The sequence below is a fragment of the Tribolium castaneum genome, chromosome 6 (assembly GCF_031307605.1).
Source record: "Tribolium castaneum strain GA2 chromosome 6, icTriCast1.1, whole genome shotgun sequence".
Classification (NCBI taxonomy): Eukaryota; Metazoa; Arthropoda; class Insecta; order Coleoptera; family Tenebrionidae; genus Tribolium; species Tribolium castaneum.
The window spans coordinates 4,128,814-4,150,389 of NC_087399.1; the positions used below are offsets into that span (position 1 = coordinate 4,128,814).

Genomic DNA, 21,576 nt, shown 5'->3' on the forward strand with positions numbered 1-21,576 from the left:
TTACACAATAATTTTAATAATTATCACTGATTTTAAAAATTCCCAGTGATTTACGACCAGTGCCGCCACCCTAAGAACGTGACATGCGTATTGAGTTTCAAAAATGTAAAATTAATCGAGACTGTGCCACTTCGTTACGTTTCTGTAAACCCCACGCGCTTTCTAGCCCCAATCACGCCACATGAGACGGCCCTCATTCCCCCAACACTGTTGCGGTGTCTCAAATAACCTCCCAAAAAATGAACCATGAGCTCAATTCTTGAAGAAAAACTGCGTGAAGCCGCCTGTATTGGGGACATCGAGGCAGTCCTAGCCCTCCTATCGCAAAATCTCGACATAAACGCAAAAAACAGCGTCAACGGATGGTGACATAACCTCAGTTTTTTTTCCGAAAAACAATTTGTTTTTGCAGGACGGCCCTGCACTGGGCGGCTAAACGCGGCAATTCGCAAGTGGCCGATATTCTCCTAAGCCACGGCGCGAATCCCAAGATTCAGAACTTGAAAGGTGAAACGCCTGGTAATCTTTGTACTAATCCCGAAACGCTTGCTTTGTTAGGGGAAGACCCGAGTCAAGCCCCTCTCGACGACGCGAAATTCACTCCCAATTATCTCAAAAACGCGCCGGTCAACGGCCAAGTTGACATCGGGAAACTGAGGGGCAAGCCGGACTTCTCGGCCATGCCCACCACGGCGCTCCCGGCGTGTCTCAATGATGGTAATTTTGGTTTATACCGGGTGTCCATGAAAGATTCTCTTGTGGTCACCCGGTACGTAGTTTTTTTGCGACTAGGGTGAGATTTGTTTGCAGATCTCGTGCTAAATGTGCGCATTGCGGGTTCAAGCGACCCCGATTTTATCGAAGTGGAGATTCCGCGCTGGAAGTTGACTTATCTCAACTTGTTCAAGATCTGTTGTGAGGAGTTGGAGGTGTTGGAGTCTCAAGTTGAGAGGATTCGGAAGTTGCCGAGTACGAGACTGAGGAAAGATAGTGATGTTAAGAGATTGGATAATTTCCAGAGTCTCGAGTTGGTGCTCAAGATGCCCCTGGGCAGTGATAAACCCAACAATTGCTATCAGAGTATATCAACTTGTAAGAATCAAACAATTTTATACTAAGGGAACGCATTCTAAAGTTCGGAACTCCACGATTTCTGTCTATTTATTATAGAGCTGCTAGTTTGAATAAAGTTATTGCTTCGGAAAAATACTCCTGAAACCTATCACTGATCCTTAAGGTAGTTGGATGATGCAGCCTTAAGAGCAGTTCGCCTACCGGGCCCTAGATGTCGCGCGGCCGTGCAGAGCCTACGTCGATACTTGTTGTTGGCGATAAAAGGGGCCACTACGTAATCAGTGTCATGACCGTGGAAGAAAAAGAATAACTGGTTGTGGGATAGGATTGTAGAAAATCGAATCGACCAAATATAATTGTCAACATCGCACGCTACTGCATAGGTAAGTACCCACATGCATCTGTTATCATTGAAATCCACACGTGTCTCCCAATGTACGGCGCAAGACGAGTTCGTTGTGTAAATAAAAATAACACGTCCATCACTCGCCCAACGTTGGCGGAATTTTAGTAATCTCTTGGACGTTAGCACCGACGAAATTATTTTTCTGGCGAGAAATTTGAATATCTCGCCATTGCACGGCTGGGTGGTTGTGCTTGTTTTCCTCGGGAGATAAATCGGGGGTTTAGCAACAAGTGGTGTTCGTAATTATTTTCACCACAGTCGCCCCGATTTGGAATTTATCGAACGCGTAATGATTCATCGGTATTTTTCGCCCCATATTTTAAATTGCATTCGAGCAGACGTGTTTATTATGAATAATTTATTTCGTAAGAACGAAAGGGGATTCCTTTCTCCTGACTTATTCAGCTCCCACCCCGAAAATACAATCGGTTTTAATGGTCAACGTGTAACGCCACTCGGGATTTTCCCCGTTTTCAACTCTGATATTTTAAACGATTCGCCGGATCGCAGCTTGCCATGACGTCAGTCGGGCGCTCGCCAAGGCTGCGCCACTTACACAATCGCGCTGTAAATGTGTAATGTGGACACGCTGTAAAGAACCAAGCCAAAGCCACCTGTATTTTTATTTATTTCTTCAACTTGGTGGACGTTGTCACCTGTCAATTTAAAGTGCCAGCTGCCAACTTGATTATGTTATTTCGATACGGCTCGTGTGACGTAAACACTCTTGATCTGATTAAAATGAGCCGTTTCTTGTAATGCGCCTCACAAATACAAAATTTAAGTCGCTAATTAATTGAATTTAATTAAAATAGCCATTTTTTCAAGTTGATTAATTATTTGGAAATGTTATCCAAACAGTTAAATCGCCACATGCTGGAAATAAAACAATTTCTAAATTTTCCTTTCGCCTCCACTCTGTAAGTTTAAAGTGGTTTAAATTTGCAAGTCACAGGGGTGTCCTGTTAGTCAGTGCGTCCCAGCTGTCGGCTTAAAATTGGTTTGACAGTGAAGATTAATGATTACGTCAAAATTGTCATTCAAAGGCACGAGTTTGAAGCTTCTTGAGGAGATAACTTTTCCCGATGGGTGTGTAAAAATAGCTTTTACGCAGGGTTCCGACCCATATTCCGGGTTTTCCATTGTCCCAGCACGTTCATATGCCCATCGCGTAAATCCATGGGTAAATCTTCCGCATTTAAATACAATGTGTACGCAGCTCGGACGTGCTTACCGGCGCAAAATTCACGTGAAAAGTTAATACCGAGAAACCGTGATGAAAATCTCTGCGGCTTCCGCACTAAACTTTTGACAACGACGTTATTTTTATCAAGTCCCCGAGAGCCAAGCGTTCGTTTGTCCGCAGTTTTCACTCTTAAATCGTCATAAAATATATCTAATGGAAAATTATTTTTAATAATATGTTTTGTTTACGAGTTTATTAGATATGATAGAGTTTAGCTCGAAATTTCGCGTTCAGACGTCAGTAATCCAGATTAAAGAATTACGTGTTGGAAAATAGGCGCATTTTCCCTCACGTGTTTTACAGCACAAGCGCAAGGAGTGCTATATATAGTTAGGCACAATATTTTTTGTAACCAATAACTCAAACAAATTTTTTTTTCTATATTTTTTTCGTTGATGGATTGGTGATAAATGAAACTATTTTACTAGAATTATGAAATTCAAGTCAGTTTCCAAAAAAAATATATTTCTAACTCATATTGCGCACTTTTTATTACATTTTTAGAATCATATTTTTTTGACGGCTTGAAAAAATTGGGAAACGCCAAAGTATTAAAAATACAGGGTGATTCAAAAGTACCGTACAATCACTCGGGTGCTGATAGAAGGCATCAAACTGAATTAAAAGTTCCTATGACAAAAAATTGTTTGAGCCTTTTTTCACGAGTACAGCCCTTCAAAGTAAAATTTTTAAATCATTTTTTGGTGCTTCAGATCATTATTTTTTTGACTTTAGCTAGCGGAAACGACAGCTCTTGCAACATTAAACAAATACTTGTTGAAAAAAAACAACAATTGATGTCTAATGATGTGCAAAACAATTAAAAAAGTTAAAAATTCGACATCCTAGGAAACAAAAGAATAACAATTCATACAGTTGCTAAAGAAAACAAATTAAAAAATATATGAAAATTAAGTTGCTTGAAAAAAATCTGACTTCATTTTTGTGCGTAACTGAACGTCTTTTATCATCATACGGGAGTTTGTCCGTCACTTTTGAATCACCCTGTATATTGTGACTTACTGAGACATCGAACTTGAAACTTTAATTATAAAAAATGACCGTGGGTGGAGTTTTTAATAAATATTGTAACGGTATTTGTGATATTTTTAAAACACAGATTAATTAATTAGATAAACAAAGGAACTTATTTCAACAAGCGCTATTTGGTTGGGTTCTGGTGATTTGAATGACCAGAAAAGGCAGTATTATTTAATAATAAAATATTTAATGAATATAAGACGGGAGGTTTAGCTTTTTAAGTGTGTAACCACGGATTGATCTAGCACCCGAAATTACTTTATCGGTTAACGGTTACATTATAACCGGATTTTTTTAAATTTTAGTTTGTTTTTCCTTTTTGAAAATGCGGTTGTGTGTTGAAAGGCTTATATCCTGGCATGCTAGGCATCGTAACAGGTAGTCCGACACGGAGTATAATTTCGTTGATTACTCCATGGTGTATGCATGTAACCGGGTAAAAAGCGGCGGCAGCGGAGAAACGAGCGCTTGTCGTGCTGTAAATACGATATCACAGGAAACAAACAAGCGCTGTTGCCGGATTGGGAATTATTTAGCAGGTCTCAGGGCACCGTTAGCTGAAAACGCGAGATTGTAAGAAGCGTTTCGTCATCGCCGCTCATTGCCCAGCGGCGGGTTTTAACCGTTCGTCTGAAAAGCCGCTATCGGTGCCTTCGTGGAAGGACGAGGGTTAGGTTTGGCAGCGTCCGATGTCGGTTAACGTTAACTGACAATTGGCTCACGGCCGTGCCTGTTGTGCAGGTGGCTGTGGGTCTAGCAACCGATGGTTTGGGTTTCCTGGTTTACAGTTTCCCAAATCGTGGAGTTTTATTTTCACTAGCTTTCCCGTTCAGTAAACAATTGGAAAATGAATTATAATCACACAGGGGCCCCGCTCCGGCTTGCCCTTTTTGGGTTATGGAAAGGCCAGATGTGGGGCTACCATAAAAAGAAACAGCCGAGCGGTAGAAGGGTCGAAAGGGAACTTTACCGTGAGGGTCGGCTTTCGGATGGTGGCAAAAATATTAGTTTTACAGCGCAGTGGGTAATTCTATCATTCCCTAGTTTTTTCCGATGATAAATAAATAGATGTCGGAAATAAATTAAAATAACATAAATGCGAAAATACCTGTTCAAAATCCTATAAAAATTCTAAAGTTAAATACAATTTTTTTCTATGACTTTCAACATGTTCAAATTAATTTATGTAACAATAGGGGGGGTAAGCAGATGCCGCCAAAACCGCACACCCATAATTGCGATATACAGTGTGTTGTGAAATAATACACGTGAAAAACCAAGCGATGTTACCTACCCAAGGTTTTATTTTTGTTTACTTAACTGGTGACTGGTTGTTGAAACTGCACATTTTGCGCTAAACAGGTGAGCAAATTTGCAAATGTGGCCACGCAGTAACAGCACTTCCTGAATAAAACACCATTTGGGCATCCCTACAAGTCAAGTCATTTTAACAATGTAACAATGCTATTGTTCTTTGTTCAATGAAAATATTTAAAATAGCTTGAAACATAATATTAAGGCGTTCGCAGGCGTCCCGAGCTTCAAAATCAACTTTTCTAACTCTATTATAAAGTTTATTTATCGAGAAAACGGTCGAGTTAATTAGATTTCCGTTTTATTAACCCTGTGTGTGCGAAAATAAAACCGGAACTCATTGCGCCATGAAGCAACAAAGTAAAATTGCATGTAACACCCTGTACATTTAAATGTTTAATGCGGACGTGTCTGCTCCAGGTGGTAACGGCCGAAAAAACTCCGGAAGGATAATTTTAGTGCAATTAATTAGAGCGGTGATAGTTCCGAACTGAGCGATGTTGAAATTACAATTAATTGTATATAATTTTGAGTTTGCGACAATTAATTAATAAAAACGAAGATAGGTGAATAGTTTTTAAAAGATAGGTAACATTTTTTACGAGTAAAAATAAGCTAAAATTCAATATGAATTTTTTTTGTTCAAAACTTAGGAACACGTTATTTTCAGTTTTTATGAACTGTATCAGTAGAAGCGAATTTTTCTGTACTATAGAAACATAGTACCCGTCAAACTGTTTGAAAAATTTGAAATACGAGTAAGAAAAAAAATACCAATTGACAATGGTCGGGACATAAAAAAGACTTCACATTTTTATTGTTGAACAATTGTTATAAAATTCTGCTAATTAAGAGGCACTAATTCCAACTTTTACATCACGAAACTGAAGAACAAGGCAATGAGTGACGACTTCTGATTAATTTACTTTTTCTTTACACATAACGATGGCACAAAAAATCTTGTGTGTGAAAATAACTCAAAAAATTTATTTAGGTTTAAATTATTAAAGACTAACAATATAAAAATTAAACAGTGTAAATTAAAATTTATTGGCCTTATTTAATGTTGTAAGAAATAAGAACATCATTTGCAATAACGGACGGGACAGCAAAAGTTACCAATATAAAAATTAATATTACTAATGAATTTACTAATCGATTTCCGTTTTCTAAACTACAGACGCTAGAAAAACACTATTCAAAAATTATTTAACAGTTGTACGTCAGCTGTCAACAGTATTTTGCAATGTATGTAAATTTTATAATACAATGAATTACTTGAAAAATTAAATGATTATCCTGTCCTATTTTAAATCCACAATAAAAGATCTTTCGTCGCAAAACACATTAAATACAGGCTGCTCAAAAACTGGCATCGTTGAAAAACATAGAGTACGGGAAAAATCTTGAAAAAATTCCTAAAATCATATTTAAAAAATCTGCAGTTCCAAACTTCTTCAGTTTTCATTATTATGTTTCACACAAAGTTATCGTTTCCTAACAAGACCATGTGACTTGAGTAGTTTTTTTTTAATTGAAAAAAATTAAAATTCATTAATTTTTACCTATGTATTTAAAAATATTAACTAAAACCTTCCCGCTTATGTGTATGTAAGTTTTACCATCTCTTGTCAAGACAGGTGGTTACAACAGCGTAACAACAATGTGCAACTTTTCGTTAATAAAGCGTTAACATTTTTATTTGGGTCATCACTGACAGTATTAGTAATTTAAGTTTAAATAAGTTTTACAACTATTTAAAAAAAATCGGAATAGACTTCAGCTAATACTTGAAATTAATATTTTTATTTATAATAATATTCATTTTATTTTCATACAGAGACAAAAGTGCCCGAAATTTTTTGCTCGCCATTGTACTTCATTCAAACGGACAATATACAGTCTGTATTATCTTAGATTATCTTATCATCAGCGTGTTTAATGAAGGGCTTTTTCAATAGATTCAAAACTTAGGCTTTAGACTGACCAGACGCCGAAAATTCATCTTTCTTATGGGCCATTTTTCAATAAAAACGCCTGATCTTGCCCGTGAATTTAAATGTTTAATGAGGCCACGTCTCCCGATGACGGTCATAAGAGTGTTTTGTGCTAATTAATCCGGAATTTGAGCATGATTGCGCATTGATATTTCCGAAAGAGTGAAGAAAGTCCTCAGAAATCGCTTCAGGAGCGCCGAAATGGGCGTTGCGGTTGCTACGTTGTCGCTGGCACGTAGCGAGGCCGCTCGCTCGAATCCGGTCGCGATTTCAGGACGCTTTGGTCCTTGGCGGTCCGCATCCTCCGTGCCCTCCTTCAGCCAGCAAAAGCTGTGCTTTTCTGATTTCAGCTGTCGTCTGAGCCGAAATCCGATAAGGGAGCGATCGGTGCACCAGCTGGCAACGCCGCTTGGGAATGTCAGACGTTGTCAGGCCCGGCTAGGGGAAACATCGGGCGATCGAGGCCACGCCAGTGCCGCCACCGCCGGCGATCTCTCGCACTACAGTACAGTACGCCAGTTCGTGAACAGCTATGGCCTCCGCTAAAGACACGGCGACGTTCTTCACGCACGGTACTCACACGCAGTTCGAACAGGTCCTCAAACTCTACCCCACAGCCCTCAAACTCAAGGCGGAACGCAGGGCCAAGAAGCCGGAGGAGCTCCTCAAATTGGACAATTGGTAAGTGCGGTGCCAGTGCACAGCGACCGTGTGTCATTGAACTCGGCTAATGCACTGAATGGCTCTCACCCCCGCGATATCTTCTCGGACGGTCATTAAAATCACGCTCCTCGTCACGTGGTGATCGGTGACAACTGCACGGTGCACGTCCGAAACTTGCCACTTTGAGCTCGGAACGCGGCTTAATGTCGGCGTCATGGCTACGCCGATGGCACGCTTTGGGGCCCCCGGCCCGGCCCCGGGCCCCGCCGGGCTCGGGGACGACGTCCGACGGCGGCCGGGGGCGGCAGGCGGCCGCAAAGCCCGAAACATGCCACTGCGAAGCCTGCTTTCAAAATGGTGTCTGTTCAAACAAAGCGATCGACGTGGGCTCCACCAAAGGCCGATTTCCGCCAAAATCGGCCACTTTTTCCCAAATTCGAAGCCACCGTCACACTCCACTTGACTGTTTGTTTATCGCGCCGTTTAAATTGATTGATGTTGCCCAACTTGTGCATTTTTCATGTAGTGGGGGGATTAAGAGCTTTGTCATTGTTTTTCACTTGAGGTTTTTGGGAAACGGGTTTCGTTCAGCGAAGGCTTCAGCCTTGTTTCAGGATTCTCGTGGCGTTGGTTCAGTTTAATGAATTAAAATGATTGATTTTAAATTACTTATGACACTTCGCCATGATGGAAAGTTACCAGACGGATTCCGGAGTTTGCCAAGGGATTTTCACGGAAAATCGTTTCATTCGAAACGATTTCGACGTTAAGCGATGCTGAGATTGTCCAAAGGGGGTTTTGGGGTTGTTTCGTCCATAACTTCAAGGTTTTACGGAAAATTTTATTGTTTTACGAGCATGGCGGTCGGAGCTGTTGCGAATACCGTTACGGGTTGCTACTTTCCCTAAAACAAAACTAAATCTGACGGGTTTTTACGTCCAGAGAACCATTTTTCCAAAAAGTACACGTTTTCAAACTGAAAATCTTCAACAAATCGGTTAGTCATCAGGGTTCCTGAAAGTGCAGTTTTAAGGATTAATTGGGATGTCCAATGCTATAACGAAATCAGGCCAATTTTAGTCATTTTGAGAAAAAGATGGAAACGTATCTTGTATTTCAAATACAATAATTAATTTTGTAACAGATAACAATTTGTGAACTTTTTTATTCACTGCAATAAAGAGAGAAGTCCATCAATCGTTTTTTTCTCTACAAATCTACAAATTTGTGTTAAATATAAAGTAATATAAAAAATTATGAATTAAACTCATATTTCATGAAGGGGTGATTTTTATTAAACAAAAATATTAAAATAATGGTCCGTTCTGGCTTGGTTTTAAGGCTGTTTTCATTTAAAACCAACAATTAAAAAATATATATATATATATATATATATTATTTACGTCACTCTTTGAGATTACTGTAAAAATTTCATTAATTTCTGATCTCTTCCTGATGAAGAAATATAAAAAAGTTAAGGGTTTATATACAATCTATTTTCAAATTTAGAGCTTAGAGAAAACCCTTACAATTTTTTATTACAAGCTCAGGGACTATAAGGACAAAACTTTAACGAGTTAAAAATTAAAGACATTTTAATTAAGAAAAACTGACGTCAAGGAAATAAATTCTATACTGCATTCATTCCTCCAACTTGCGTTTTATGCTAGCTTTTATTTATTTATTTTTCAAATAAAATATGACTGTTGTATTGCCAATCATTGCCAAAAACTTTGCAAAATAACAGCAAAATTCAGACCTTCATAACTTAAAACTCGTGTAATGGACCCCAATTATTAAAATGAGGCGTTATTTATTACCTTTCATTATATCCTTCTTATTGACAATGCTGATTTCTAACCCGTTAAGAAATCGGGAAATTCGTTACATCCCGAAGGAGGTAATATTTTTTGAACATTTCCATCGGTGCGGAAAACCTGAAAAGTGATTTAGTCCAGACGAGAGAATGGCTGTTTTGCTCAACAAGTGAAGAAAGTGATACTCTTATTGTATCACTTTTTTCCTTTCGCTCACTGAGGATTAATTAATTCCAGCAGGCAAAAATGCGCACTTTCATCACTGAAACGAGCAAATTGTTCCATGTGCTTTTATCATGTCTGTTATCACATCAGTGCGATATCTCCCTAATCCGTCATTTAAATCATCCTTTCTCGTGGCGGATTATGACTTTGTTGCTGAAAATAAGACCGATTTTTGACCGGTGGTTGTAAAGGTTTGTATTATTCGACCTTTGTTTATGTTTCTTCTTACAAAATTGCTGTTGTAAGGAGTCGCGCTCCGACGACGAAAATATTTTCAAGTATATTGTGAAACTTGTTCGCTGTTGCAAATAACATTTCAAGTTGTAACTTTCACTGGAAAATAACGGTGAGGGTTGTTAGAAGTTCTCTGGACTGAAAATATCCCGAGTTGGGGATGTTTTTGTCGAATGAAATGATAAAAAATACGTTGTAACGCAATGTATGTGTGGGAGCTTTTCTTTTCTCGCTTGACAATACAATTTTGGGGAAATGTAAGATTCGAACGTAAAGTCGCGTAGTTAAGCGCGGCAAGTCAACGTCTAAATTAAAATGATTGATTTTAAATTACTCAGAATAGCGCGGCTCGTCGTGGAAAGTTGCCACGTTAATTTCGTATTTTCCGAGGGATGAGCAGAAATGTTTTGTGCTTTGTTTGCACGAAAATTTCCAACGGAAACGGTTGTGTTAGGCTTAGGAAAAATAATTATTTTTAATTAATATTAAAAAATTCATTCGTTAGTGATTCAGGATTTCCTTTCAGTAATTTCAGTCGCATAGACGTATCATAAATTTGTGTGATGTAAAAAATGAGTAGCAGTGCAAGGTCCGGTGTTTTAACGCAAAGTAACGTTTTTTCATTTTCCGCTTTGTTAACTAATGTGTTTTACTTGCGCGTGTGAGCCGAGTATAACCATTTTTAGTAATGGGTTTTGCAAGTTTTTATTTTTCATATTGTATCACCGCTTTGATGAATGTTTCTAGATTTGTTTAAGTTTGAAGGGGAATTGTGTGTTGTAATAGGAATAACTGTGCCGTTGTCATTGTAAATATTTAATTTGTTGCCAATATGAGCATACCTTCACACAACAAGAAGCAATACCATTTTAAAATGTGATTGAATAAATAAAAGAATGGAATGAATGAAAAGGCAATTTTTAATTAAACTGAGAATAAGAGACATTTCTGAGAGAAATAAATTAAAACAGAACTGAAATACGTTCAAGCAAACCAATTATTGTGACATGGAATTCTATTAAAGTGTTTACCTTGGCCAACAGAGAGCAATGAAAAGAAAAAATTATGTTGAGACTATGTATCGGTTAAAACACTTTTTTCTATTTTTCAAATACTTTGTATTTATTTATTGAAATTAAGCCCAAAGTGGCTAGGCTTAGTTAGATGACGATTAATTCCCTGAAACGGTGAAAGTGTGTTGTCCTTGTTCAGGTTGCGGTTCAGCGTCGTTATTAAAGCAACCTTTTGCGAAAATACAGTTTTCCGAATTGTTATTTCTTGCAGGTATCAGAATGAACTCCCCAAAAAAATAAAAAGCAGGGGCAAGGACGCCCACATAATCCACGAAGAGCTCGTCCAGTTGATGAAATGGAAACAATGTCGTGGCAAATACTACCCCCAAATCTCCTACTTAGTAAAAGTAAACACACCAAGAGCCGTCATGGCAGAGACCAAAAAAGCATTCAGGAAACTTCCAAATCTCGAACAAGCCATCACCGCCTTATCAAATTTAAAAGGTGTAGGCACAACGATGGCTTCAGGTAGGCCCCTAAAAAGTAATATTGCAAATTTTCAAATCGGACTTTCTAGCACTGTTAGCGGCAGCGTGTCCAGAAAGCGCCCCTTTCATGGCCGATGAGTGTCTACTGGCGATCCCGGATTTCGAAGGCATCGATTATACCACAAAGGAGTACCTGAAGTTCGTCAGTCACATCAACGCGGTGGCAGATAGACTGAATAAGGCCGCAAAGGAAAATAACAGGCCGGACGCTATCGTTTGGTCGCCCCATAAAGTCGAGCTGGCGCTGTGGACACATTATGTTGTTTCAGACATACAGCCGGAGTTGCTCTCTAGTGAGTTGAATTCTTTTTAGACGTATGACTAACAAAAATAATTACATCGAAGCGACAAGCTGTTTTTGCGTTTGCACTGCAATTTGTGGTTAATTGAATCATTCATTTTGAATTAAATCGAAAGTTTTAAGTCCAACTTTAAGCAAAACATGAGCTCTATTTTTTATTGTTCCAAAGTGGCGTGAAATAATCTCTTATAAAGCTTTTTACATTTTTCCAGTTTTAACGATGCACGCATAGTAAGATTATTTAAATATTTGTGATAAGATAGCACAAAGCTGGGAATTTTTCTTTTACGTTAATGGATGTTCACACGGCTCTGAAAATTTCGTTTTTACTATAAAATCGTACATTGTCATTGCTCGCCATAGAAGTGGGTCGCAGCTGTGTTTTGAATTTTTGAAAAAATCGGGCGGAAATTAGTGGTTCGCCATATGTAACCTACTTTATAGGGTTGTCAGTACTTAATACACAATGTAAGAAAAAAAATAATCACGATTTAGAGCGGGAAGTTGTAAATATTGTCCGTACTTTTATATCACAAATAAAATCGGCTTAATTCACTCGTTTTATGTAAACCGTCGTAACGCATGATTGAATTTTGTTGTAAACAAAGTAATTGTCACACTTAGTATGACAGTTGACGCTCGAATAGAGTCGGAAGTGCAGTCTGTTGGGTTTAGTGTCGAAATAAAGATGGTGTTCTCAGAAATCGAATTAAAGCAAATGTTGCAAAACAATCAAAAAGCGTTTAGCCGCTCGTACCGTCATTATCCAGCGCTGATGTAACAAAACAAATGACTTAACAGCCTTCTGTTTCTAGACATCAATCATAAATTAAATATTATATTTGTTTTTTTTAATTTGTCGGTGTGATTTCGCGTGTTGTGTTTGTTTGATGTTCGTTAGCTGTACTTTTAGAAAATGGGAACTCGATCCCGCCGGCGATCGTGCACCAAAACGGCGACTCCCTCGACACCACCACGTCCGAAGAGAGCAACCAAGGCCTGGCGAACGGAAAATCAGCAACGCTGATCGACGAGGACACCAACACCTCGTTTGCGGACAACAGCAGCCCTGCCTCCATAGAAGCCGAAGAGACGAACGATTCGGTGGTCTCGGATTCGACAAATGATTCGATGGCTCCTGAAATCAAACGAGCCCTTGAAGAGGACGATTCCAACTCGATGGAGGCCCCCAACAAAAAACTCAGGGAGGACGTACGAGATAAGTGACAAATACGGGCGTATCATTAAGTTTATTATTTTTTTAACTAAATTAAAAGATGTAATCGTGTAAGGTTTAGATTAACTGTACACACAACTGTTTTTTTGTCGTGGTCAAGTGGGGGTTTTTGAGTGTAGCTCTGTGTGTTACTTCTCCTCTCATTATCCTCCCAAGTGGCACTCAAAACGGACCCATTTCATGTTATATTTGCCCCGTAAAACAGAAATCTTCACAGAGATAGAAATAGTTGCGTGTGATTCGTGCAAGAGTCTTTAGGATTTTCGGCGGCGCTTTGTTGTTCGAGGTGAATAAAAAGGGAGGGGCCGCAGTTAAAACTAAATTGGTACGTCCCTTTTTTGCATTTGCCAAACAACGAGGTTACCACTTTGAGTAAAATTTTCACCTGAAATATCGACATATTTCATTGTAATATTTGTTTTTCTGTATAATTGTTCCGTTGTTTTTTATATGTACATGTAAGTAGTCGCATTATTTTGATACCGATCTTAATCAACTTTCTTATTATTATACATGTAAGAATAGACTAAGTAATTTATTTTTCATTGTTTTTTCGTTTTAAATTTAGGCATTCATTTTATTAGCGTAATTGACGAACATTCCAATTTTTCATTTGACTTTTATATTACTTACGAAAGGTTACATGAACTTTTACATTTGAAGATGTGTTGTTGCGCAGTGTACATATGACATTTCTTTAGTTTCCTTCCGTTCAGTGATTACATCAGGAGCAGACTTCAAATGTGAATTTTCGCATCGGTGTTATAAAATCGTATTCAACGGGAGTACAAACCAACCAATTCGGAAGAGAAAATCAGAAACCAAGGCACGCGATTTTGTAATTTCGAGTTAGAGATGCTCCATTTTAATATAAAATATTTATATGATATATAGATACAACAAATAACTGAATGCCTTTTATGAATAATACTGTAGAATGTATACATAACACTTTTACAAAAAACAGATAGTTAGTGAATTTATTTAAAATTATATATATAGTAATGTGTTATATTTTTTAAAGTGGATTATGAATGTCTTGAACCGACTTTTTTCATGTTTTTTATTCGCTCCTATTCACGCCGCTTCTTGTAATCATAGCAAACAGGAGATATTCATAATCTGAACAATGTAACTGTAAAAATATCAGTTGTAGAAAATGAGTTTGAGGTTTTTTGTAGGATATTTTCATAAATATAAATCTTTCACGGCATTTTTTTATTCAACTTCCATACTCTCCCCTCTAGACCCCGAATCGGCATACTTGTGATTGGCGTACAGTTTTGCAACAGCGCCACCTGCCAGCCTCCCGCTGAACTCCGGCCGTGACTTCACCTTCTCCTGCGATGTGAAGATATCGAGCAGAGTTCGGGGGGCTGAATAAATGCCCCCAGACCTGCTAGTGCCCGATTTGGCCACGGGAGGGTTAATACTGGTGAGTGGTGGGGGCGACATTGGCGAGTCTGTAGTGGCGCGGATAACCGAAGCTCGGGGGGCGTCAGAGTCGGATTTCGACGGTCCTTGAAAACGTATTTATTTTTTAGTCAGATTAAGGTATTATACCTATGTGATCCAATTCGCGTAAAGCTTCATCTAGTTCGACTTTATCTGAAAGTTTTTCCTCCTCGAAATTGAATTTGTGACACTCTAAAAGACAGTTGTAAACGCTCCTGTGGTCTGCTGTGTGCAGATTTTTCTTAAGGAGTGTCTCCAGTTCGTTCCACATGGCCTTATACTGGTCCTCCCTTTTTTGGCCCTTCACCCTTTGACCCGCGTTCAACGAGTACAACGACTCGTTTTTGCTCTCAAGCGATATCAGATTGAAAATAATGCGTCTGCACTGGTACACTTCCTCTTCCGTGATTTTTTCTTTCGTTATAATCGACGGAAGAGGATCAATGTACTGGAAAAAAAATGTTCCCAAACTTATTTTTTAAAAGTGGTAACCTACCCCTTTCAAGTTAAAAATCAAAGTTGAGCTAATCGTCAAGGGCCAATACTTCGTGTGCCTATTCAGCCTCGTCTTCATCTTCTGAATCGGCCTATTCCCCTCGTCCACAAACCCGGCCTTGATCGGCACCAAGGTGTTCTGTTTGATCAACAACCCAAAGTCAGTGATCCTATAGTCGGTAACTCTCCCGCCACACCCTTCGGAAATGCTCGGGGGGTCCTCCAGGACCGACCTTGCCGTGCACAAAGTGTGGATGAAAATTTCGCCCCCATGGGAGGCCAACAAATGACTCGTGATTTTCCCTCCCGCCTTCCGCGGCATTTCCAGCATGACTGACCTCCCGTTCAGGAGGAAATTGATAAGGCAAAGGGACGGCCTGGAATTGACATCGACCGGAGTGATCCGGAACATTCCGGTGCAATTTTGGAGCTCGGACCCGGAACACCCACGCGGCGTACACCACTTTAAGGTGACCGTTTCGTACTCCAGGCCGTCTTTGATGGTGCGAATGGCGGCCGAATCCAGGGCATTGCCCTTGAGGATGGCGGTGTGAGCGGAGCTCGCGTGGTAAATCTCCACGTCGTAGTTGGCCGAGGAACTCGCATTTTGCTCCTCTTTCATGGGAATCCCCGTAACTGTGGTACTAGCCAAGTTATAGTGCTCCAAAATAAGAGTGGAGAGTTTGTTCGAGATCAAGGGGGCTTTGATTGAGTGAACCTCCGTTGTCAAAATTGTTGACAACTAAAAAAATTGTCATTTTCGCCACTCACCAAAAAACATACTCACATTTTTTGGGGGGTGATTATTGACTTGTGACTCGATATTGACCGGGAAAGTGTTGATTATGACAAGGTGGCAATGGTCAATTGTCAATAATCTGGAAAACAATTGAACGTAGGGGGGAAACAAAAACTGGGGACAAAAACCTGTCAGATCCTGCGGCAACTTTGTTTTGTTGTTGCAAGACACTCAAAAAAATTTCCTCCAATCGCTTCATACTGTCATTGTCACGTGCCGAAGTGATGCAAATCACTCTGCACCGATTTATTAGTTTCGTTTGCACGTCGCCAAAAGTTTGATTTTGGCTCTTTTTCACTTGGATGTCCGTGCAGTCACTGAGGGCTTCAATCGCGGCCCTCAAGCCGTGCAAAACGGTATATTCCAAGTTGCGATTGATGGCATGAGGGGGCGGAACCCCAATTAGCGACATCGCGTTCATAACGTGGCTCAGATTCTGCTGCGAGGGGCTCCATGTATTCAAAATATGAGCAACAGTGTCGCTAGCAATGAACCTAACCTACAAACCCCTCATTGGCTTAAAAGTGGTGGAGAGCCGCCAAATCGTACCAATTTCCCTTGCGGGAACAGGTCCCAGACTATCCTGCAATACTCGATAGCCGACTCAACGCTGGAGGTCCACAGCGACTTGCAAATGGGGGTCATGGGGATAAAGCCGGGAGTCCTGGCTTTCAAAAACTCGAGCTCTATGGGGCTTTCGCATGATATACCGAAATAGGGCGTGTGGTCTAGCACAAAAACCGTCTTGTGGTTCGACGGAAACAACTTATTTGTTATTGAAAATGACATTTTTTGTACTCTTTTTGTGAGGTTATTTGAGTTGTTTTGTCACGTGACTTGTCAAAAAATTGGCGCGCGTTTAAATGCTTGACAATTTCGTCATTTAAACTCTCCCGGCCGTGCGCATGTAGTTATAGGCCGGTTTTTATGTTTGTCTTGTAGGGTAACTTGGCTGCATCGGAGCTAAATGAAATTAAAACTAGTTTTAGAAATGGAAAAGTGTGTGACCCACTGATGTGCATATGACCCAGAAACATAAAAGAAGTGGTAGCAAGGCCAAATTCTTCAGCTTTTCTAGATTCAAGTCTACTGTTTATAAGCGCATCGATTTTGGAAAATAAAACAAAGATCGGATTAAGCAAATAAATTGCGGTACAACGAAGTGTACACTCGATTTGCATGTTATTTGCATTTCATTAAGTTAATTATCTTCATTAATGATCCTTACGAAAAAGTCTGGCGGACAAGATAAGAAAGTTGCGAAAATGATTCATAATTATGTGTGTTGGGAATGGGGGCAATAAGTGCGATAAATAGTTTTTTACAAATAATTCAATTAAAAAATGCAAACGACGCCGAATTTGTGAAATGCGGGGAATAAATAATTAATCATACACCACCAATTGTTGCCGTTTTCATTTCAGTCGCGTTATTTTTTTAAGGTCAGTGGAACTAGAAAGACACGCAAGTTTGAATATTCAAGTCCGCTGTTTCAAACACTGAACAAACAAATTTCTGTTTTTAAAACACTTTTTCTGAGATAATTGTCGCATTTTTACATCTCGGACCTACTCAGGTTCGTAACTATTGGCCAGGTGTTGTCGGCTATTTGCCTTTTAAATAATAACAATTTGATTTTCCACAATTACTGGCTAATTTGCCGATAATTAAGCAAGGGCCCCCAACACACCCACCTGGTGACGTCTCCGCCGAAAAGGCGGAACGCCGGATGGCCGACCAACAAGCACCATCCTCCAGCCGTGACGTCACCATGGGTATAAGAACTAACCCGGCGAAGGAGTTAAGTTGTTAGTCTGTCATCCGCCTCACGGTCAGCACAGGTCATAGCTCTGCACATAACAGTGTTACACGGTGTGATTAATAAGTGTGCTCCAGTGTGACCTACAATCGGGGTAAGTTCCGGGAGCAGTGATGGGATCGAGTGGTTGAGTGACAGTGATTTTCCGAAAATTTTCAGGAATGTTTTAACTGTTAAGTTAGTTACCGTTAATTCGGCCGACTAGGTGCTAAATATCGCGGCAACTGATTTAGAAAATTTCATTTCTTCCAGCACTATGCGGTTATACCTCTTCGGAGCGCTGCTATGCCTGGCCTTGGCCCAGTGCCTTTGCAACCCTATAGTGACACGTGAGGGGAAATCAGAACAGTCGGTCCAGACTGAAGGGATTAAAAAGGAGGAAACGACTGGTGTTACGAGTGTTGAGGGCCCAACCACCGAAGCCCCGAAGAAGTTGAAAGAGACTGGTCGCCAGTCGTCCGATGACGACGACGATGATGACGACGACGACGACGATTTGGGCCTAGACATCGGCGACGACGACGATGATGACGACGACGCCGATGACGACGACGACGACGATGACTATTTCGACCGGTTCTTTGACGATATTCTCGGAGGTGAGTCGAATTGGCGTGTCTGGAGGGTTGTTGCTAACTTTGCTTGAAGGTGACGATGATGATGACGACGACGATGACGACGACACCGTGGCCGAGGACGCGCCCGCGCCCGCTCCCGCCGAGCCCGTGGTTGCCGCAGCCAGCGAGCAAGCCGCCGAAGAGGTGGCCGAAGAGGACACTCTGGAGGAGCACTCCGCTGGGGATTTGGAAAACGAGACTAACGGTACGGCTGTTGAGGCCCCTGACAGTGAGACTTTCGTCGACAAAAACCCGACTGAAAGCAGCGAACCCGTCGTTGTCGAGGAGGTGCCAGCGAATGACGCTGAGGACGACGACGACGATGATGACGACGACGACGATGATGACGATGGCGACGCCCTCGAAGGCCTGACTGACGACGATGACGACGACGACGACGACGATGATACTGACGACGATGACGATGACGATGACGAGACTGATCTCGACGATGTCATTGAAGCCAAACGATCACGTGAGTCCAAAAATCGTAAACATAAGAAATCAAAAAAAGCCAGAAAACAACACAAAACAGCTAACAAAGTGAGATAGGTAGTGAGGCTGAATGTCAAAGACTTTCGTCCATCCTGTACAAATCTGTAGTTGCGTAGTTCGGTTTCTGCTCTTCTCCAAAAATTAGTGCCAGTTTGTACCCTCTTATTTATTTAAACGTTTTATTTATTTATTTATTTAAATGCTTTTGCATTATACTAGGTATATGTCACAGTCTCGTGACCCAAATCTGTATCAATTTGTACAAAAACATTAAAACAGTACAATCCAAATCTTGTGTTTTATTTATTCGATCGATTGCAGCAAAATGTTCCCAACATTTTGTGACATTTATCTAGCTAATGCATTTCTCTACTAACTAAGCATGTCTTTCGCCTCTAACACGTAGAAATAGTCCAGTTCGAAATTGGGTAAGTAGCAGCATGACGATACCGTTCGACAGACTCATTGACTTGACAAAGCCATCGACTTAACCAGTAGTGGGGTAGTACTTCCTCGTAGAGTAGCAATCATGAAAGCATGCTAGAACTCGATCTAACAACAGAGCCAACACGTGTTCTAAGGTGTTTTCTGGCAAAACTAGAACCACGCCACCCCTCAATCGTACGCAGCTATGCGAGGAATGTCCGTGAAACCCGCAGTAGGCCACGGAAGGCACGTCGAGGAGGATGTAGGTCACCTAGTGACCCTCTTCGGCGCATCCTTCCGAGGTCAAGCGGGGGCTTTCGCGCTTCGCTTGCCGGCACTGCTGCCACATGATGCCTCATTATCGGATAATTGACACTCACACGGTGGATTATTGGAACAGAGCCTTTGTTCCGGACCATTATTTCGAGCATCCTTGAGTAGAAAGTCCGGCCCTGACCCGGCCTGGCCACTGACCTCGACAGACTTCGAGGTTCCGTTATAAATGGTCACAGGCCGGATTTCTTTTCACCGAGATTTTCGATTTAAATTCAAATCGAGCGCTCACCCGGACATTCCCTAATCACCAAATCGCTGTTCTATCATTTTTTCAACTAGAAAGTTGCACAGGAAACACAGTGAAAAACTGCAGGTTTTTGCAATTCAATCTATTTTCACTTTGTGATTTATCAAACAGTTTAATAATAATACTGAAGAAAGGAAGCGTTTTTAATGTCAAGAACATTAATCCGGCATTCTCGCCGTTTACGGCGCGAATAAACCCAAATCAAGCGCCCACCGGAAGTCCAAATCAATTTTAACGACTGTGACACAATTATTTTACCGTTGTTTTGTTCCGAACCGCAAGTGAGTCAGTGAACCACAGGTGGTTCTAGTTTTGCTCAAAATAATTTGTGTAAACCCCCGACTACAACATGTTTCAATAGGTGCCATGCAAACCCCGCAAATGCCCGCCATGTACATTTCAAAGTACAACAGATTCGTCGATAACATAATCGGCCGTATTAACAAAATCCTCGGCAAGTCGTACGACCCCGTCCGTGTGAAACTCCAGTCAAACAACGACGCCAAAAAGAAGAAAACCACGCCGAACAAGAAGACCAACAAACGCAAAACCAACAAAAAACGGACCAATACCAAACGAACGGCTGGAATGACCAATAAAATGGCCGAAATTTCCATCGCCCGGTCCACGGAGAGCGAGAGTCGGGAACCCGCCTTTATCCTCATTTCGAAAACCAGCGATTCTAAGCCGGCAGTTAGAAACGTGCCCGTTCAAAGGGCAACAAATACGAAGAAAACGACAAAAAGGAAGAACAATAAAAACAGTAAAAATAAGACTAAGGCCACAACTGGGGCCAAAAAGCCGGGCCCTAAAGCCCGGGCCACGCTTTTCGGCCTGAGCTCGATCAAGCGAGACGGCGACGTTAGTGTGAACATGATGCCAGACCACACCACTGTTAAGACAAATTTTATCCTCGGGCCCCTAACGCTTCGAGTTGAGCGCGAGGTTTGTGCCAAAAATTGTACTTTTGCGGTTAATTGTCTGGTTTCAGATGGCCAAAGGGGCCAAACGTGAAGTCAAGAGTGCCACGGCCACGACTGCGGAAATGCACGGCCGACTGAACCTTAGGATAGTGCACGGAGGGGCTGCCACGCTCCACTCGATCCGGGTCCTCCAGCCTAAACAAGTGAGTCACGAAATGGCAAAGGTTGGTTGTGAGAGATTTTTGCAGGTCCGGGTGGAAAGTCTCGACGATCATGATAAGACCAAGGAGTTCATGTGGCGGAAAAGCCCACATATAGCCTCGCTAGTGTCGCAGAAGTTGGTCTCAGCGGCTCGGTCGATGCTCAAGCCGCCACCGGCAGCGTAGATCTCACGGGAAATCATCAGTAGTGCCTAAACTTATTTATTTTATTTATTGTATAGTAGAGTTAGTGTGTGGAGTGCGAGGTGGAAATAAATTTTAATTCGTTCCTTCAGCTTTTCCTTCACTTTCTTTTTCGACGCTAGCCCCAAAAAATTAAACTTTTTGGTGCTATAGCAGGCCTACATTAGAAACTTTTTAACTTCTAATGTAGCTAGTGCTTTAAATTTTTTTATACTTTGAACCCTTTGCGATAAGTGATTTTTTTTGCAATTGATAGCCAAAGTTTCGAAGGATCTTCTAAAATCTTCAGGATTGCCAACTGTCAAATTGCAAGGCTACTTTGATTTTTTGAAAATGATTATTAAAAAATTATTATAAAACAGTTTTTTCAAACGCAATGACCCTGTTTTTTAATGGAAATCAAAAAAAAATATGCAGACTTTTATTCACATCTTCTATATCTAA

The 21,576-nt window shown here is 40.7% G+C and overlaps 4 protein-coding genes across 7 annotated transcripts; 3 read left to right on the forward strand and 1 right to left on the reverse strand.

The window, feature by feature from the left end:
- The first annotated feature begins 24 nt into the window (after positions 1-24).
- On the forward strand, positions 25-1,207 carry LOC659433 (ankyrin repeat domain-containing protein 40). Of its 2 annotated transcripts, XM_970758.5 has the most exons (4): positions 26-365; positions 413-507; positions 559-717; positions 811-1,207. In XM_970758.5, the coding sequence occupies exons 1-4, from the start codon at positions 247-249 to the stop codon at positions 1,116-1,118; spliced, it is 681 nt and encodes a 226-aa protein (XP_975851.1). In that variant the 5' UTR covers positions 26-246; the 3' UTR covers positions 1,119-1,207. The 2 variants fall into 2 exon arrangements, with proteins under 2 accessions (XP_966427.1, XP_975851.1); XM_961334.5 differs by having other exon boundaries at positions 25-365; positions 413-717.
- A 113-nt stretch (positions 1,208-1,320) lies between these two features.
- Amun (amun) lies at positions 1,321-14,329 on the forward strand. 2 transcript variants are annotated; one of them, XM_008198909.3, is made up of 5 exons: positions 1,321-1,457; positions 7,429-7,759; positions 11,302-11,558; positions 11,608-11,871; positions 12,781-14,329. In XM_008198909.3, exons 2-5 carry the CDS (start codon positions 7,611-7,613, stop codon positions 13,104-13,106), a joined length of 996 nt encoding a protein of 331 aa, XP_008197131.1. In that variant the 5' UTR covers positions 1,321-1,457; positions 7,429-7,610; the 3' UTR covers positions 13,107-14,329. The 2 variants fall into 2 exon arrangements, with proteins under 2 accessions (XP_008197131.1, XP_015838084.1); XM_015982598.2 differs by having other exon boundaries at positions 12,793-14,329.
- Positions 13,439-16,654, reverse strand: asun (asunder). The gene is made up of 6 exons (XM_968115.4): positions 16,415-16,654; positions 15,994-16,364; positions 15,854-15,944; positions 15,068-15,808; positions 14,680-15,019; positions 13,439-14,636 (listed from the first exon to the last, which is right to left on the reverse strand). The coding sequence occupies exons 1-6, from the start codon at positions 16,652-16,654 to the stop codon at positions 14,335-14,337; spliced, it is 2,085 nt and encodes a 694-aa protein (XP_973208.1). The 3' UTR covers positions 13,439-14,334.
- Positions 16,655-17,603: 949 nt separating this feature from the next.
- Positions 17,604-21,223, forward strand: LOC661943 (surface protein). 2 transcript variants are annotated; one of them, XM_008198906.3, is made up of 6 exons: positions 17,604-17,778; positions 17,937-18,283; positions 18,333-18,776; positions 20,167-20,750; positions 20,797-20,931; positions 20,977-21,223. In XM_008198906.3, the coding sequence occupies exons 2-6, from the start codon at positions 17,941-17,943 to the stop codon at positions 21,112-21,114; spliced, it is 1,644 nt and encodes a 547-aa protein (XP_008197128.1). In that variant the 5' UTR covers positions 17,604-17,778; positions 17,937-17,940; the 3' UTR covers positions 21,115-21,223. The 2 variants fall into 2 exon arrangements, with proteins under 2 accessions (XP_008197128.1, XP_008197129.1); XM_008198907.3 differs by having other exon boundaries at positions 18,333-18,506.
- Positions 21,224-21,576: the final 353 nt, after the last annotated feature.

What these genes read in the sequence shown, in the direction of transcription:
- Amun (XM_008198909.3), top strand. Translation starts at nt 7,611, where the DNA reads ATGGCCTCCGCTAAAGACACGGCGACGTTCTTCACGCACGGTACTCAC. An exon ending in CTCCTCAAATTGGACAATTG is followed by an intron (nt 7,760 to 11,301) that starts GTAAGTGCGGTG and finishes TATTTCTTGCAG; the next exon opens with GTATCAGAATGAACTCCCCA. An exon ending in AGGCACAACGATGGCTTCAG is followed by an intron (nt 11,559 to 11,607) that starts GTAGGCCCCTAA and finishes CGGACTTTCTAG; the next exon opens with CACTGTTAGCGGCAGCGTGT.
- LOC659433 (XM_961334.5), top strand. Translation starts at nt 247, where the DNA reads ATGAGCTCAATTCTTGAAGAAAAACTGCGTGAAGCCGCCTGTATTGGG. An exon ending in AAAAACAGCGTCAACGGATG is followed by an intron (nt 366 to 412) that starts GTGACATAACCT and finishes TTGTTTTTGCAG; the next exon opens with GACGGCCCTGCACTGGGCGG. An exon ending in CCCGGCGTGTCTCAATGATG is followed by an intron (nt 718 to 810) that starts GTAATTTTGGTT and finishes ATTTGTTTGCAG; the next exon opens with ATCTCGTGCTAAATGTGCGC.
- asun (XM_968115.4), bottom strand. Translation starts at nt 16,654, where the DNA reads ATGTCATTTTCAATAACAAATAAGTTGTTTCCGTCGAACCACAAGACG. An exon ending in TGTTCCCGCAAGGGAAATTG is followed by an intron (nt 16,365 to 16,414) that starts GTACGATTTGGC and finishes AGGGGTTTGTAG; the next exon opens with GTTAGGTTCATTGCTAGCGA. An exon ending in ACGCGAATTGGATCACATAG is followed by an intron (nt 14,637 to 14,679) that starts GTATAATACCTT and finishes TACGTTTTCAAG; the next exon opens with GACCGTCGAAATCCGACTCT.
- LOC661943 (XM_008198906.3), top strand. Translation starts at nt 17,941, where the DNA reads ATGCGGTTATACCTCTTCGGAGCGCTGCTATGCCTGGCCTTGGCCCAG. An exon ending in CATTGAAGCCAAACGATCAC is followed by an intron (nt 18,777 to 20,166) that starts GTGAGTCCAAAA and finishes ATGTTTCAATAG; the next exon opens with GTGCCATGCAAACCCCGCAA. An exon ending in GGGTCCTCCAGCCTAAACAA is followed by an intron (nt 20,932 to 20,976) that starts GTGAGTCACGAA and finishes AGATTTTTGCAG; the next exon opens with GTCCGGGTGGAAAGTCTCGA.